The sequence below is a fragment of the Vicia villosa genome, unplaced genomic scaffold, assembly GCF_029867415.1.
Source record: "Vicia villosa cultivar HV-30 ecotype Madison, WI unplaced genomic scaffold, Vvil1.0 ctg.000799F_1_1, whole genome shotgun sequence".
Taxonomy (NCBI): domain Eukaryota; kingdom Viridiplantae; phylum Streptophyta; class Magnoliopsida; order Fabales; family Fabaceae; genus Vicia; species Vicia villosa.
In genome coordinates this window covers 643,136-658,375 of record NW_026705354.1, presented here as the reverse complement: position 1 = coordinate 658,375, position 15,240 = coordinate 643,136, and the positions used below count along the sequence as shown (strand labels likewise).

Genomic DNA, 15,240 nt, shown 5'->3' with positions numbered 1-15,240 from the left:
TTGTTGGGGAAGTCTGGGGAGCAAGGTCTAAAAGTGTCAATGGGTCAAACGTTCATGGTTACAAGAGACTTTGACACCACATATACACCCATATGGGTGGGAATACGCCAAGCCGACTAATAGGGGCCTACGGCTTAGCCTACACAGGCTCAGGCCAGACCAAGCTTTTTTTAAAATAGAAAAGATCCAGACTTTTTTATTAGCATATTTAGTTAAAAAGGCCTGGCCACAAGCCATTAAAAAAACTTTTAAGCCTATCAGACCGGCCTATTTAAATAAATAAAAATAAATTTATTATTATTATTATATTTTATTTGTACTTTAAATTAAAATACAAAAATAAATACTCGTTATCTTGAAGAACTTATGAAGATAAATTGAAAAAAAAGCTTATGAACATTGTCATAAGTTCTCTTAAACAAATAGTTTCGCAAAACTTATGTTAATAGATAAACTTGAACAAGTAAACGCAAATAAGTATTTAGTCTCATTGATATTTTAATTTGTTAGTCTATTTAAACATTAGTTGAAGTGCTTATTTATAAATGTTTAAATAAAATAGGTTTTTATGTAGGCTAATACGTCATATAGGCCTTCGAAAAGGTCAGGCTCAGACCTAAAAATAAGCCTATGATAGGCCACAAGCCGGACTTAAGCTTTGTAATTTTTTGTAGGCCAGGCTCAGGCTTGGCAAAGCGTAGCTTGGCCCAGCCTATTCCCACCCCTAACACCCATAACCTTAAGGCAATGGGGATATATGACATCTCTCTTATAAACCCAACATTTCTTCCATTCCTAGTTGTTTTGATTCATAAATGCTTTGGATTGGCTATAAAAGGTGTGATTATGACTGTTGTGTTTATGTGAGAAGCCTTTATGACGATTATTTTATTTTCCTTTTATTTTATGTTGATGATATATCGATTGATGTCAACCATTTGCATGATGTAAATGAGTTGAAGACCAAGTTAGGTAAGGAGTTTGATATGAAGAATCTAGGTGCTGCAAAGAAGATTTTTGGGATGGAAATTTACAGGGACAGATGAGCTAATAAATCTTGTTGTCTCAAAAAAGCTATGTTGAAGGTGTTTTTAGCATATTTGACATGAGCAAAGCAAATCTTGTGAGTACTCCATTGGCGAATCATTTTAACCTCTCTTTGGAACAATGTCCGAAGATAGACCCAAAGATTGAAGATATGTATAAGATTCCTTACGCCAGTGCAATTTGTTGTTTGATATATGCTATGGTTTGGATTAGACCGAATTTTGCACAAGCAGTTAATCAAGTGTGCAAGTTCATGTCAAAGCCAGGGAAGCAACATTGGGAAGCAATCAAGTGGATGTTAAGGTACTTAAAGGGTATAATAGATCACAGTATCATGTTCATCTTGGAGCAGGGTATTCCATCAGTTGTGGGATATGTTGACTCTGACTATGCATGTGATATGGATGATATGAGGTCTACAACAGGTTATGTCTTTACTCTTGCGGGGGACCTATATGTTGGAAATTATTAGTTCAATTTATAGTAGCTATGTCTACATCTGATGCAGAATACATGGCAGTAACTGAAGCTCCCAAGGAAGCATTGTGGCTTACAGGGTTAGTGAATGAGTTTGGTGTTTAGCAAGGTGGAGTTCAGTTGCATTATGATAGTCACAATGCTATCTATTTGGTGAACAATAAGGTGTATCATGCTAGAATCAAACATATTGATGTTAGGTTCCACAAAATCAGGGAGTTGTTGGCGACATATATTACTTTAGAAGGTTCACACTTTAGAGAGTGTAGTTGATATATCGACCAAGCCAGTTACCAGTGATAAGTTCAAACATTGTTTAGACTTGTTGTATGTTTATCAGTGTTAAGTAGGATGTGTACCTCCCTAGTTTTCGGGGAAAATTGTTATGCATGAAGTCTTCATAGGGGTTTGATATTCACCAATGTGAAGATTGTTAAATATGACTCATATTGTTAAGATAATTATGGGTTGTTGAGATAACTATGAGTTGTTAAGAGTATAAGTCATATTGTTGAGATAGTTATGGGTTGTTGATATAACTATAGGTTGTTGAGATATTGATGGGTTGGTGTGGAAAAATGATGCCAAAAACAAAGTATAAACAAATTCTTAACTACCAAGAAACCTTGCAGATGTAAAGAAGATAATAAAATTGGTTATAAACTGTTATTCTTTACTTTCTCTTCCATACAAGATTACAAGTGTTACAGAATAACAAATAACCTCTCTCACCCTAATTTGAATTTGCGGTGTGCAATGATGAGATACCAGTGCAAGAAAGTAGTTTTCACATCCATCTGTTCAAGTTCTAGGTCGAACTTCGCCACCATAGCTAACAACATCCTGATGGATCTATACTTTACAACTGACGAGAACACATCATTAAAGTCGACACCTTATTTTTGGGTGCACCCCTTTGCGATCAATCTTGCCTTTTATCTTTTCGAAGCCACTCCTTTTATTCCTTCCTTAACTTTGAAAATCCACTTACAGCTGACTAACCTGGCTCCAGCAGGTTTCTTGATCAATTCCCAGGTGTGGTAATCATGAAAAGATTTCATCTCATCATCCATGGCCTTAAGTTATTCAGTCTTTTTTTGACTCCTCATAACTTCCTTATAGTCTTTAAGTTCTTCATCTAGAACCTCACTTATATAAATTAAGGCATAAGTTATGGGATCTGCATACTCAAGTCTCTGAGGTGGTTTGATAACTCTTCTCAATCTATCTCTTCCAACAAGTAGTCATCGACAATTTCCTCAACTTCTTCATTTTCCTCAACTTTCATAAAAATAAATTACTAACATATATACAAAAATAATTTAAGTTTATTTTATTTTTTATTATAAAACAGCTTATTCAATTTTATTTATTTATACTTGTGCCATAAGCAAGCATTTAGTTTTCATTGGACCTAATACAAAAATAAAAATAAAAAGAGAATAAAAGGAAGGAGGTTGAAGAAGTAAAGGTTTAGTTTCTAGAGTGTAAGCTGAGTTTTCCTTCTAAGCTCTGCGCGTTCGATCCTTTATCTCTCTCAAACAAACAAATGGACATTGATTTCAAAGAGTACCAGTTACGCTGTGAACTTCACGGCCACGAAGACGACGTAAGTTTCCTCTTCACCTTTCAATTTCATTCATAATTCCTTTGATAATTCCCTTAACCCCTTCACAACCACCAGGTTCGTGGAATAACCATCTGCGGCAACGGCGACATAGCCACATCCTCCAGGGACAAAACCGTTAGGTTATGGACTCAGGACAATCGCAAATTCACCTCTTCCAAACTTCTGGTAGGTCACACCAGCTTCGTCGGCCCGTTGACATGGATTCCTCCGAATTCCGATTTGCCTCACGGCGGTGTGGCTTCCGGCGGCATGGATACTCTTGTCTTGGTTTGGGACTTGAATACCGGTGGGAAGTTTCATACACTCAAAGGTCATCAGTATCAGGTCACCGGCATTGCGTTTGATGATGGAGATCTTGTTTCGTCTTCCATTGATTGGTAGGGTTTTCAATACCAGTTTATTTATACTGAATTTGACTGGTTAGGTTTTTCCATTTATTTCATTGGAGTGATTTTATTCTGTTGATACTGATCAATCTATTTATTGTTGTTTTTTCGTCTTGATTTTATAGTCTTAACTTGCTACTTGGATTTCTTGTGCAGTACTTTGAAACGGTGGAGGAATGGACAATGTGTTGAGACATGGGAGGCTCACAAGGCAGCGATTCAAGCAGTTATAAAGCTACCCACAGGAGAGCTTGTTACAGGTATAGTTAGTTACTTGTTGATACATTTTTTGGAAACAACATTTCATTATCACTTGTTTGTTGGGTTACACATAGGGTTTGGTTGTGTTTGAGATGGGGATTTTGGAAGGCCAGGTCTATATTTTAATATATTTCTAAGATTAAAAAAATTTATAAGATTACCATGATGTAGGGTCATATATACAATTCAATTACACTTCATTCTTTTTTAGAAACATTTTATAGCTTGTTTAATTTAGAAAAGAAAACAAGTACTCCCCTCTCTTCCTAAATCCATCTCCCAAGCATACCCTTAGGCTATATTTGGATATCATAAAATGAACGGAGCAGAGCAGAGTGGAACGTAGCGGAATGGAGCAAAACAAAATGAATATTCCTTTCCATTGTTTGGAAATTTTAGGATGGAACAAGACAAATTCTTCATTTCGTCCAAATCTGAGGGGAAGAAATATGGTGGTAAGTGATGGAATGAAATGAAATCCATACCATTCCGCTGCTCCATTTTGCTACATTCCACTCCGCTTCGCTCCGTTCATTTTATGGTGGCTTTAGGGAGTAAGATTTTAGAGGGTTTATTTAAATTCTTTAAATTCAACTGATGTAGTTATAATACTCTCAAACTTAAAAATATATAAAGCATGAGCATTCAATTGTTATTTTCTACAGAAAAATTCTCTCGAAAAAGTGAAAGATTTCCCTATTTCCCTCCTCCAAACTTGCAAACAGAGTCTTAAGGTCTCTTTTTGAAGGGGATTTAAGAGGATTTTGGAGGGTTAGGTCTATATTTTAAAAAAATTGATAGAATACCATGATATATGATCGGATAACAATTCAATCACACCTCATTCATTTTTAGAAACATTTTATAGCTTGTTTATTTAGAAAAGAAAAGCAAGCCCTCCCCCTCCCCTCTAAAATTCCCCTCCTAAACAGACCCTTATAGTCATGTCTCTAAGAGCATCTCCAATGGAGGTTGCTTAATGCACACTAGGATTTATAAGTTCCGAAACTTAGCATTTTTACCATTGGAGCTGATACACGTGACGTTCTCATTGCTTAAATATTTGTGTAAGTTGTTTCATGAAGCAATGCAAAAAATGTGTTGCTTATCATTAAATAATATTAATCTTGATACTTCGTGGGACCAAGTATAAATTGATTGGACCACATATAGATTGCTTATTGAAATCACCATTGAAGTGAAATTGGTTTAAATTGCTTAGATGTTACTTAAATGCAATGTGGCAATTTGATCCCGCATAAATAACTCAATCAATCGAAATAAGTTCTCCATATTGGAGATGCTCTAAGGAAGTATTTATACTTGGTATTCACAACATCTATTCTTGTAAATGATATTGAAATGGTATTGGACTGAAGTGAGTTTCTTAACTTTTCTTCTATCATTCTAGGTTCAAGTGACACTACTTTAAAGACTTGGAAGGGAAAAACTTGTTTACATACTTTTGAAGGACATACAGGTTTGCTTTCCCATCTTTAGACACCCATTTTACTTTTTGTTTTTCTCATCAATTTGTAATGGTTAACTTATAGGTTTTTTTGGTTTATTTTCCTCACACTTCTTTGATTGGTGAGGAATGGTAGACTTAGTGTTGAAGTTCAATATATTTGTGATTTGATTTTATTTTCCGGTCAGTTATTTGTGAATTGATTTCATTTTCCGGTCAGTTATTTTATTAGGGTGATTTTTTTCTATTTGGTCCATGTCTTCGATTTTACGACAAGGAAGTTCTAGCAGTAGTGTTTCCTTGAGAACATGTTTAAGGCAGTCATATTATATTCTTTTATGCTGCCATGGGCACCATATTTTTGTTATTTTAAGTGTCTAACTCTAAATTAAAACTAATAACACTGCAAATGCTGATAACCTTTGAGGTGTGTACAGATACAGTTCGTGGCTTGGCTGTGATGTCTGATCTAGGAATCCTGTCTGCATCCCATGATGGGTAGGTTCATTCTGCACATGCTACTCTAGATTTAATTAATACTGAATGTCTGGTTCTGCATCAGAAAATATATTTATCCTGCTTGACTTGTTTCCATTACTGCAGTTCTCTCAGATTATGGGCAGTAAGTGGTGAAGTGTTAATGGAGATGGTTGGTCATACTGCAATTGTTTATTCAGTTGATTCACATGCATCAGGACTTATTGTCAGTGGCAGCGAAGACCGTTTTGCAAAAATATGGAAAGGTGACGGCCTCTTTCTTGCTTCATGCTGTAGAGATCACTTGTCATTTCATTTGAACATTATCTGCATATATTGCTTTAGTGATACCTACTCAATATTGTTAAGTTTTACGGGTTTTTTTAGTGTCCTTGGGGAGTTCAAGAATTAATCTTGGTCCGTCTTCATGAAGTTTATAGGGGGATGTCTCACCCCATTCTTTATTCCGGCCAACAGTTGTAAGAAACTGCTTGATATTATGATCTCTTTTGTCAGCTCAGCTGAATTTTCACAACTCACAGCTTCAGGATTAAAATTTTTAATTTTTACATCTACTGTTTTTCCAATTTATTTGTATTTTAAATATAAGCTAGTTTGTTTGTTTGTTTGTTTGTTTGTTTGTTTGTCTACTTTATAAGAAAATGTCACATGTTTTGTTTTGGCGTATCATATGAATATACCCTTCCATTTTCACTGATCAAATTGCCATGCCATGCGTGTGAAGCACTTAGGGTTTTAATCTGTCCAAAGGCATCTGATTTACACATGGTTGGTTGCCTTAGTTTTTTCTGCCTCATCTTGTGGAACTTGTACCTCAGAATTATGAACTTTTTTTGTCAAACATTTTCCAGATGGAGTTTGTGTTCAGAGCATAGAGCATCCTGGTTGTGTTTGGGATACAAAATTTATGGAAAATGGGGATATTGTGACAGCATGTTCCGATGGAGTTGTACGCATTTGGACCATAAATCAAGATTATTTTGCTGACCAGCTGGAGCTTGATTTATACACTTCACAACTTTCTCAATACAAGTCTAGCAGGTAGGATTTTTGTTGGCTCTCATAATGCACATTCTACTCCCGTCTCATCAGCTTCTCTTCTTATCCGTGCACTAGCAGAATGAAGGTCACTAATGTGTCCGTTTGTCCGCTTTTCTGTTGCGTTTAGTTGTATATATTTTTCATTGCACCTAATTATATATATTTTTGTCATATACCACAATCAAATCAAATAATTTTTGATATTAAGGTCCCTTTATAGTGCAAGATATTGTTCATATTGCAATGGATTGTTCCTATTGCAATGAGACTTAACTGATTTTTTTAATTAACGATTTAAATACTATTATAAAAAGGACAAAATTATATGCTATAGGTATATAGATATTGTGAATTTATTAACCATAGTTTCAATCTGAATAATATGGTTCATTTGTCCTTGGTGAATAACTGATTTCATTTTCTTGGGAACTTTTTACTTCATGTAAAGTAAATCATTACGTTTCCTGTTTTTGTTTTTAACTTTTAATCTATGGATTTCTTCATACTTGAATAAATTATGTCTTACTATTACTGATAAACTTAGCTTGATCTGTTAATTTATGCCAGAAAGAGGGTTGGTGGATTAAAATTGGAGGAGTTACCAGGCTTGGATGCACTGAAGATCCCAGGTTTGATTTTAACTGTTATCTTTTCAAGATAAATTTAGCGGTATCTGATCCAGTGACATTTTTGATTTATATTTGTGGCCAATACTAAATGTGGTCAGAGTGTTTTTTCCTTTGTGTATCATGTTGATAATTTCATACATAATACAACAACCCATCTGGTTCTGAACAGGAACTTCTGATGGCCAGACAAAAGTAGTTAGAGAGGGAGATAATGGGGTGGCTTATGCATGGAACATGGCAGAACAGAAATGGGATAAAGTAATTCTCTTACCTGTAAATTCCAAATGGAAAAATTTAACTTATATGGTTTCTGTTCCCTTAACCTTTGTAATTCTGTTCCCTTAGTCAATCCCAAGTTTTGAAGTGCCATCTATAAATGATTTTACAGTAGTTTTTTATTAACATTTTATGTTTTCCTCAAGATTGGTGAGGTTGTTGATGGACCAGAAGGATCAAGTCGCCCTCTCTTCGATGGTGCTCAGTATGATTATGGTTAGTTTCCTTATTTTTTTCCTTGATAGTTAATCACTTGGCTTACCTTCTTTACACTCCTTTCTTACAAAATTTATTTCTGGCTATTCAGTGTTTGATGTGGATATTGGAGATGGTATGCCTATCAGGAAGTTGCCATACAACCGATCAGGTACAAATTTTCACCACAGGTTGCAACTTTCATTGAGTTACTAATGTCAGGGTTGACTTTCTTGTGCCACAGCTAGATGTTATTATCTGTTTGTACACTTAAATGCATTGGAAAAATAAATTTATATGGAATTTTGGAAGTCAGTTAAAACATGTTATTGTATATTGAATTATTTCAATAGTTTCTCACACTAATACTAAACAAATTCGTTATAAGAACTTAGAACAGTGGATGAATTTATTCTTATAGTTATTATAGAATTTATAGTAGATATTAATGATCCTGAAAATGAACTACCGGGTCTTGTCAATCAACAACTGGTATGTTAGGCTGTTTTAGTTTCCAGGAGGCAAATTGCACGTGTATGGATGCTTGCTGGCTAAATGTACTGAAAATAAGAGAATTTTGCTCTATCTGTGAATAAATCACAGCGTAGACTGTTGACTATTCATATTTTTGTTTATTTTGCATTTCACTTTTGCTTATTCCTTGAAGTCTTAAATCACAGTACTATAGATAGTAGCAAGAAATTTGTTAGGAAAATGTGTCAAGCAATTCAAATATTATTTTCCTTTATTCTTTTGCGATGCGAAGGTAATGTAATACCTTTTCTTATGAGTGTTTCAATTTTTAAGGCTTAGGAATGATGCATTAGGTTTGAAATACTTTGTACTTGATGCACAAAGCCATTTACTCTGATCAGTTACTTTCTCGCCCAATTTCTGCTGTAGTTTTTCTTCTGACTTGCAATTGTTAATCTTGTTTTTATTTATATGCTGAGAATCAAACCTTGCCCTTGTCTGCGCAACCTTTTGATTTTTTGCTTTCATGGCTTCGTAGTTTGTATGCTCTAAATGATTTGAGCATGTGAATGATAAGAATCTGCTAAATGCTAACTATTAATGAAAATTGTAAAAATGTCTCCAGATAATGCATATGATGTTGCTGATAAATGGCTACTCAAGGAGGGTCTTCCTCTTTCCTTTCGTGAACAAGTCGTACAGTTCATACTTCAAAATAGTGGACAAAAGGATATTACTTTTGATGCTTCATTTCGTGATCCATACACCGGCTGTAAGTATAGTGTTATAATAATAAATTGATGGCGATCAATGAGGTTCATTATCCTTGTAATACTCCTTTTTGCTACTTGATTGTTTTTGTCGTTTTTTTTTTCCTTTTCAGCCAATGCTTACGTACCAGGTCAACATTCACGCACATCTGGTAATAAAAATTCGCCTTATTTTGTCATGCATGAATTCATCACATTCATGTTGTAATATGTCTTGTGCAACTCAGTCCCAATTAACCTTGTTTATTTTTTAATATCAGATATCTCTGCGAAGCCTACATTCAAGCATATTCCTAAGGTGTGCTTTCATACACTTTGCTATGGAAGTTGCTGAGATATTTGTCTTGAAGGAATACAATCATACATTTTAACATATAAGTTTTAAGGCCCAAAAATGTGGATGATCTCATATGCCTTTTTACTGTAGTTATATGTTTTTCTATTTTGATTAAAGTAAAGGCATGCATTGTTATTTATTGGGACAATCCATTAGTCTAACCCAGGTCATGTCACAATGTCTCAGTCCTAACATGCTATATTTTGTTTGTCATGACGATTGCATAAATTTATAATCTGAGCATCTGATTGGTATTTTTTTTTTTAAAAGAAAGGAGTTTGTACATTTTGTACTTTGGTATCATTGTGGTTTATTTTTTCTTGCCTATTAGAGGGGTAAGTTCAAGGCCAATATGGCTCTAGGTGGAGCTTAATAGCAATAAATTGTTTATGATAGATCTTACTTGGTAAAACCTTTGCTGTAAATTTGTTCTCTTAAGAAAAATTGCTTGATGAGACCCTGTATCAACGTTGCATTTTCTTGTAGTCTGAAGTTAATTTTACTACTACCGTTGTTATTTTGATAAGATGTTCACATATGTCAATATATCATCTTTATAGAGCGTTGCTCTGTACAAGTATTTGATTCAACTTGTGGAACTGATTAGTGTTTGAAATAGTGTGATTATTTTTTCCGGAGAAAATCCAATGTTCAAACCTCCTTATTACAGAGCTATATAGTTATTCCTTCTTCACAGTAATAGTTTAATTTGATAGCTCACGCCCAGTTTTTTTTCCCATTGTCAGAAAGGGATGCTTGTTTTTGATACTGCTCAGTTTGATGGGATCCTTAAAAAGGTCGTCGAGTTCAATAATGCCTTATTATCCGACCAGGTAGGCTACATGATCGAAGATATTTGTTCTTTTTCCTCCTTGTTATTACTGTGTAATACATACTGTTAAAACACACCTTTTGGTAGAAGAAACTTAAATTTATGATGTTGAACTCACCTACAATGTCAAAGATTGGGGAACTTTTCTAAATTCCAAATCCAATGTACATGTTGATCATCCTAACTTCACATACTGCAAACAAGCCTTTTGGCGCGGGGATCTACATCTAATGATGTTCTTTGATATAAAAATATAAACCCTAGTCAAGTGAACTGTGCGTTTGATATTATTAGTGCCAGGATTTGCTGTGTTTACGCACAATAAAGTTGCATGTTTTAGAAAGCATGCTTGTGTACCTCATCATTAATTTTCTTAATTGTTATGATGATGACATGTGAATTCAATAGTGAATTTTCTGAGCATCTGGTTGTACTGTCAATTTCATATAGGAAAAGCAGAAGTTGTCTTTGGCTGAGTTGGATGTTTCCAGACTGGATGCCATTGTTAAAACACTGAAAGATACTTCACATTACCATGCTAGTAAATTTGCAGATTCTGAAATAGCCTTGCTACTGAAAATGCTATCTTCATGGCCAATCACAATGATATTTCCTGGTTAGTCAAAGTTTCTGAATTTTGTTTCTTGTGTTGTGCTGTTATCTCTGTAAAATCATTGGATCAAATTTGTTTTTTAGTATGCTTGTTTCTTAATCAGCACACTTCTCTGGTTTTTAGGAAAATCATTTTCTTACTTCATGTTGTGCTTTCTATATGCAGTCATTGATATCGTAAGGATGTTAGTTCTTCACCCAGAAGGGGCTGTTGCACTTCACAAGCATCTTGAATCTGAAAAAGGTATCAGCATTTCCATAATTTTGTTGTGACATTATATTATGGCAATAATACGTTTAACTCCATTTTTACAATGTCAGACACTCCTTTAACTTTGGACCTTATCTTTCTTCTCGTGCTTTCTTTGATATCATCATCATCGACAAAGTCTTATGGGATGAAGTGTTGAGCTTAAAAAACCAACACGAGAATAAAATCAATGTAGCAAAGATGAGAATGTTGTGCTAGAGGTGTGGCAATACTAGAAAAGATATGGTTGGGAATGATAGTATTATTATAGAAAGATGATTGAATCTCGACTTAGGTTATTTGAACACGTGTGGAGGAGACCTATATGTTTTGCAGTAATGAGAGAAAATTGAATGAAGAGTAGGCCAATCGCTAGAGGCAGTGGAAGGCCAAGAAAAGGCATTGGAGAGATTATTAAGAAAGTTTAAAAGTCAATGGTTTGGCTAGAGATATGATTCATGATAGAACATTATAGTGTCGTTTGATCCATGTAGCCAACCTGACTTAGTGGGATAAGGCTTAGCTGCTTTATTGTTGTTGTATCTTTCTTTCTTCTTGTGCTTTACTGATGGGGTGAAATGTTTCATTGATTTTCTCCCTTTACATGCAGACATTTTTATGGAAGTGATTAAGAAGGTCACCATAAACCCAACAATTCCGGCAAATCTGTTGACCAGTGTTCGTGCTGTCACTAATCTCTTTAAGAATTCTTGCTACTACAACTGGTTGCTGAAACATCGCAGTGAGGTTAGTAGCTCATTATTTTATTTATTTATTTTTCACTTGGTTTATTTAAAGGAGTTGATAAGAATTGTTTGGAGAACCAACGTTATGTAGAAATTTTCTTGTGTAACACTTCTGTTTTTAAATTGAACTGATATCTTCTCTGATTAATATAGAGCTTTTCATGGCTCTGGTTTCAAGTATTACTAGTGTGTTTGTGTGTGTGTGTGTGTGTGTTTCATGTCTACATTGGCTTTTAAAAATGCAGTTTAATTAGATTAATTCAACTCTCCTATACATTTTACGCCCCTTTTCTTATTAAAAAACATTTTTGAGAAATTATATGAATTGAATTTGTCCATCTCTTTTTGGTTAATTCTGGTGGTGGAGTTTGGTCATTTACTTGTGCTGTGTCTGAGTTGCAGATTCTTGATGCTTTCTCAAGCTGTAGTTCAACTACAAACAAAAATTTGCAGTTGTCCTACTCTACATTGATACTCAAGTAAGTCAGTTTTTTATACAAACACTGAAGTCTTTTATTGACTGTAGGTTGCCGCAAACTTGTTTTGTAAAATAACAGTACTTATTATTGGAATTTCACAAGTGTCTCTTGTATTTATATTTACTTATTATAATTTGTTTGTTCAGTGTTTCAAATTTCTTGTTATTCTTTACGTGTTTGTTCTAAATAGAAGATACGGTCTCCTTAAAGTGCTCCAGGGCTTTCTGATTTTTTTATATCCGAAAAAAGGTTAAGAGCTGGTTTGGATAAACTTCTCCGCCAGCACTTACGAGAACAGGAATATTAAAATAAATAGTTTGCAATGACTATGAGTTTTTAAATAATAACTAAAATTTATATATTGAAGTTAACTTCTACTTCTCTACTTTTTCAGTTTTTTCATTGAGCTTTTCCTTATATACCTATAATCTTAAAAAACTTTCACAATTGAAGAACCCTGAACTTATTTTGCCTGAGAAGTTCTAATAAACTAGAATCTAATCCAAACTGGGCCTAAATAAATTGTTTTGGTGAACAAAAAATTGGTAGTTGGGCAAATCTCGAGCATTTGGATTTTTTCTTTGCTCAGTGTGCCACCCTAACTAACCTTACCACCCTGCTGCATCTAGTATAGATACTGAAGAGGTGGTGGTGGCTTTTGGATATTTTAATATATAGATATCAGTTATTGGTTCATAATTTTTGCCAATAGTGATTTTATTTCAGAAATGCAATATTACTCGTCCACAACGTAAGCATGCAATAACTTTTACTTTTAAATATGATCCCCAGTTATGCAGTACTATTGATTGAATCTAAGGATCAAGAAGGTCAATCTCAAGTTCTATCAGCAGCACTGGAGGTATGTCTTATGTTATTTTTACCTGGGTATAACCACCACATCACCAAACCTTATCACACTTGGTAAACCGACTCCATCAAGTGTAGTAGGCTGTATCAAAAACCGAAGTTTCAGTTAATAATTTTGGACAAAGTGGCTACTCATTAAGTTTTATTTTTGGTATCAGCACAGAATGTGTTATTCCAATAGTGCTCCTCTTGAGATAAAATAAAATCCTAATGTTGTGTTTTGCACACAGATAAAACTGAAGATAGCAGGATGCTCTGTTTTTGTTTTCTTGCAACACTTTCTATAGTTCTTGTCTTGTTCTTCTGTGAAATTATGTGCACCAAATATTGAACAAAACCCATATGTTTGATTATTTCTCATTATTTGTGTAATCAAACTGATACGCGCCTAAGCATTTAGAGAGCCCTCCCTTAAAAGTTAGTAAACATGGGGAAAGAGTAAAGTCATTTAAGTATACAATGAGCATTATAATTATAATACCCAAATCTCGTTCATATCATTATCCATCCATACCAATCCCTGAAGCTAATATCCTAATAATATTCTAATATAAAATATCATATCATAATAGTCCTCAAATTGAAGAAAAATGACAATATCTTGATTTCATATTAGTACATTATTTAAAAATCAAATTTGCGATGATATATTTCTGATTAATACTGATATGTATTTTGTTTTGTTCAGATTGTCGAGGATGAAAATGTAGGACCTGATTCCAAATTCCGTGCTTTGGTCGCAGTTGGATCACTGGTATGTTAAGTTTCTGTGTCTCATCTGTTTTTTGGGTACATTATCTTTATTATAGTCTGTCTGTATGCAAGTCAAGCTGTTCTGCATGTTAGGTAACTACTAGTTTTTTGCTCGTTTGTTACAATATGCTTTTGCAAAACCTGATTATTCAAATCATTTATTACTTATGTCTACACCTGCTGACCTTTTTGCGAAAATTGTTATGGTGATTAGAATTTTATAGCCTAGTCAGTGGAACACCCTTGTTTTGTTATACATGATTTGCATAAGGAAAGACATCCCTTTGGAAACTAGAAGTTGCAAGAATGAATGAGCATTTAGTTTATTAAAAAAGAATAAAAAAACAATTTAATCAAATTACATACTATTTTTGGGTTGAATATTTACATGTAAAATGCATCAATATAGAACTAATGAAGGTTAATCATTCACCAAAAGGCGACATTTGACAGATTTCATGTTAATAAATTCATGTGCTTGCGAAATGCTTTACTGAACCTTTCATTTGTCAAATCCTCTTAAAACAGATGCTAGAGGGTCTTGTCAAAAAAATAGCACTAGACTTTGATGTTTTGAGCATTGCAAAAGCAGCCAAGGGTTCTAAGGACTCCAAGATCGCTGAAGTTGGATCTGACATCGAGCTAGTATCAAAGCAGAGCTGAATCCAATCACTTTTGGCTGATTAATTTCTTCCTTATAATCTGAAAAATTTTGAAGAAGAAAAAGGAATATTCATGCTCATGTTTCTGAGAACTGACACCTGACCCATAATCTGAGTCGTGCAAACAGGGTTCGCTTCCATATTATTCAGTGCATTTTGTATCTTTGTGGAGAAAGGTGAAAGCATCAAATGCAGAGTTATTTAGAATTGGAAATTTGTGCATTGTACAGCATTATGATCTTCAGACTCTTGTGCCAAAATTCTATCTCAGTTTATTTATTATCGGTAAATTCAATTTTATACGGATAGTCGGTCAAAATCAGTCTTGTGATTCAATAATCAATATTAACTGTTATTTTATATAGAATATATAAAAAGCTTTTATTCGAAAAAAATAGTATTCAATACTAAATTAGGTCCACTATATATATCAAACTAGGATATAATAGTCTATCATATAGTCATTTGCCTACTCTATATGGAATCTATTCTCTCTACTATTGGATTTTGAGTTTAATTTATATCGACAGTGTAAAATCATTTTACA

General features: G+C 34.1%; 1 protein-coding gene across 1 annotated transcript; it reads left to right on the top strand.

The window, feature by feature from the left end:
- Positions 1–2,975: 2,975 nt before the first annotated feature.
- LOC131631299 (uncharacterized) lies at positions 2,976–14,993 on the top strand. Its single transcript, XM_058902101.1, has 22 exons — positions 2,976–3,133; positions 3,209–3,531; positions 3,697–3,800; positions 5,213–5,281; positions 5,707–5,767; positions 5,873–6,012; positions 6,619–6,808; positions 7,376–7,437; positions 7,607–7,695; positions 7,860–7,929; positions 8,021–8,080; positions 9,008–9,154; positions 9,266–9,304; positions 9,413–9,450; positions 10,236–10,322; positions 10,772–10,937; positions 11,100–11,177; positions 11,794–11,930; positions 12,332–12,408; positions 13,201–13,270; positions 13,967–14,032; positions 14,560–14,993. Exons 1-22 carry the CDS (start codon positions 3,074–3,076, stop codon positions 14,692–14,694), a joined length of 2,268 nt encoding a protein of 755 aa, XP_058758084.1. The 5' UTR covers positions 2,976–3,073; the 3' UTR covers positions 14,695–14,993.
- The last annotated feature ends 247 nt before the right edge of the window (positions 14,994–15,240 follow it).